This window comes from Eimeria mitis, genomic scaffold (assembly GCF_000499745.2).
Source record: "Eimeria mitis Houghton genomic scaffold, Emh_scaff978, whole genome shotgun sequence".
Taxonomy (NCBI): Eukaryota; Apicomplexa; class Conoidasida; order Eucoccidiorida; family Eimeriidae; genus Eimeria; species Eimeria mitis.
The window spans coordinates 1,915-2,213 of NW_013577194.1; the positions used below are offsets into that span (position 1 = coordinate 1,915).

At 62.9% G+C, this 299-nt stretch overlaps 1 protein-coding gene across 1 annotated transcript in view; it reads right to left on the reverse strand.

Moving 5' to 3' along the window:
• The window catches only part of EMH_0026530 (protein kinase (incomplete catalytic triad), putative), a gene marked incomplete at both ends in the record, with an annotated part of 7,958 nt that overhangs the window by 133 nt on the left and 7,526 nt on the right, over positions 1-299 (reverse strand). Inside the window, one exon of the mRNA XM_013502629.1 lies at positions 1-297. Within this exon, the coding sequence (XP_013358083.1) occupies positions 1-297 (297 nt within the window). The remainder of the gene's footprint in view (positions 298-299) is intronic.

Here is a 299-nt window from a genome sequence, read left to right on the forward strand (position 1 = left end):
CCACGCATGCGCTGCTGCTGCTTCCGCTGCTGCTGCACAAAGCCAGCCCAGCGGTTGCTGAAACTTCTGCTAGCTGCTGCTGCTGTTGCTGCTGCTGCTGCTCCTGCTGCTGCTGCTGCTGCTGCTCCCCGCTCCATCGAGTGATCCCAGTCGTCCTCATCGCCGACCCCCATGACGTATTGCTGCTGCAGAGGATCCAGCTGCATCTGCTGCTGCTGCTGCTGCTGCCGCTGCTGCTGCTGCTGCTGCTGCGTTTTGCTTGGAGACGTCGCCACCCGGCACAGACCAAAATCCCCCAG